The 1,432-nt window shown below is 44.4% G+C and overlaps 1 gene segment (V, D, J or C); it reads right to left on the bottom strand.

The window, feature by feature from the left end:
* Positions 1-800: 800 nt before the first annotated feature.
* On the bottom strand, positions 801-1,294 carry LOC104992907. The segment is given in 2 exon segments: positions 801-1,123; positions 1,249-1,294. Coding segments are annotated over 2 exon segments (369 nt in total).
* Between the last annotated feature and the right edge of the window lie 138 nt (positions 1,295-1,432).

Below are 1,432 nucleotides of genomic sequence, written 5' to 3'. Positions count from 1 at the left end.
AAATGAGGACAAGTTCACCAGACCATACATTCTTATTTCCTTATATCAGAAATGTAGCCCTAGAGGCTGCGTGCCACAACTCCTGAGCCCGTGTGCTGCCACTACTGAAGCCCGTGCGCCTGGAACCTGTGCTCTGCAATGAGAAGCTACCGCACTGAGAAGCCCACGCACTGCAATGAAGAGTGACCTCCACTCACTGCAACTGGGGAGAGCCCAAGTTCAGGAACAGAGACCCAGCTGAAGCAAAAATAAAATAAACAAATAAATAATAAAAGAAACACAGCCACTCAAAAGTCACAAACGCTTTTTCATCCCATAGCTGCAGCAGCTCCAGTTCAAAGGCTTTCACTGAAAACAGCCCCTCAACAGCGTTACGTCTCAGCCACATGCAGGCTGGTATGTGATTTGCTTGGTGCCTCTGTGTTGGTTCATGATTATGATTCAGGTGATGCAGCTTTTAATCATCTATTTCTTTTCTCTAAATGAATTATTAATTCTGTGGCATCTAATATCCATCTTACATTATGAGAAAAACAGATTTTTTTTTAAAGTCAGTCTAGAGAAGAGAGGACTCTTTCTGGCTGAATAGGGGTGCTTCTGGGGATTGGAGCTTGGGTCTTCTTTAAGACTGACATCCACCCTATTATCCCTGTAGAGCAATTCCCAACCTCCTGAGTTTCTAGGATAAGACCTGAGCTTGATTGGTTTTCCTGAAAAACTCTAAATGTAAACTAAACTCTGATCAAGGACAGAATATACCTCTTTCTGACTTCAGCCTCCTGCTCTCCTTGGGTTTGTGCTCAGCTCCCCATGCAGCCCTCTCTCACTGTGTCACTCAGAGCACAGTTGTACACAGCCGAGTCTGATGCTTGCACTGCCCGTTTCTGCAGGTGGAAGGAGCTGTCACTCTTGAGAGTGGCCTGAAAACCTTCATGCTCTACCTTCTTGTCTGCTGTTAAGCCCTTCATGAGGAATTGAGGAGCTTTGTTGAGATGCTGGATGTACCAGAAAAGATAGGGAGCCAAACTAGCAGTCTGGTAAGTGCAGTTCAAGGTCAGGAGAGCCCCCTCTGAGACAGTCACTGGGCCCTCTTTCTGGTTCACTGAGTCACCATTGGTCCCTTCTACAAGAGAATCACTTTGTTATAGTAGAAATGTACAGGAGGAGTTTTCAGCCAGAGAAGAAAAATAAAACTTACCTGTTATCATAGGAAAATAAAAAATCATTTTAGGATAAAATGCTACTTACCAAGTATTAAGAAGATGACAAGAACTGAGTGAGTGGCAGAAAACATTCTGGCAACAGTCCTTGTTCCATAGAAACATCAAATCTAACAAAGTTAGTCTCCGGTTGGATGTTACAGAAGCTCCTCACTCAGAAACTGGGAACCCCTTTCTGCACAGCAGCAGTCATCTGTCTTGTGGCTACAGAG

This window comes from Bison bison, unplaced genomic scaffold (genome assembly GCF_000754665.1).
Source record: "Bison bison bison isolate TAMUID 2011002044 unplaced genomic scaffold, Bison_UMD1.0 scf7180017848720, whole genome shotgun sequence".
Lineage (NCBI taxonomy): Eukaryota > Metazoa > Chordata > Mammalia > Artiodactyla > Bovidae > Bison > Bison bison.
The sequence above is the reverse complement of the archived record's forward strand: the minus strand, read 5'-3'. Positions and strand labels throughout refer to the sequence as shown.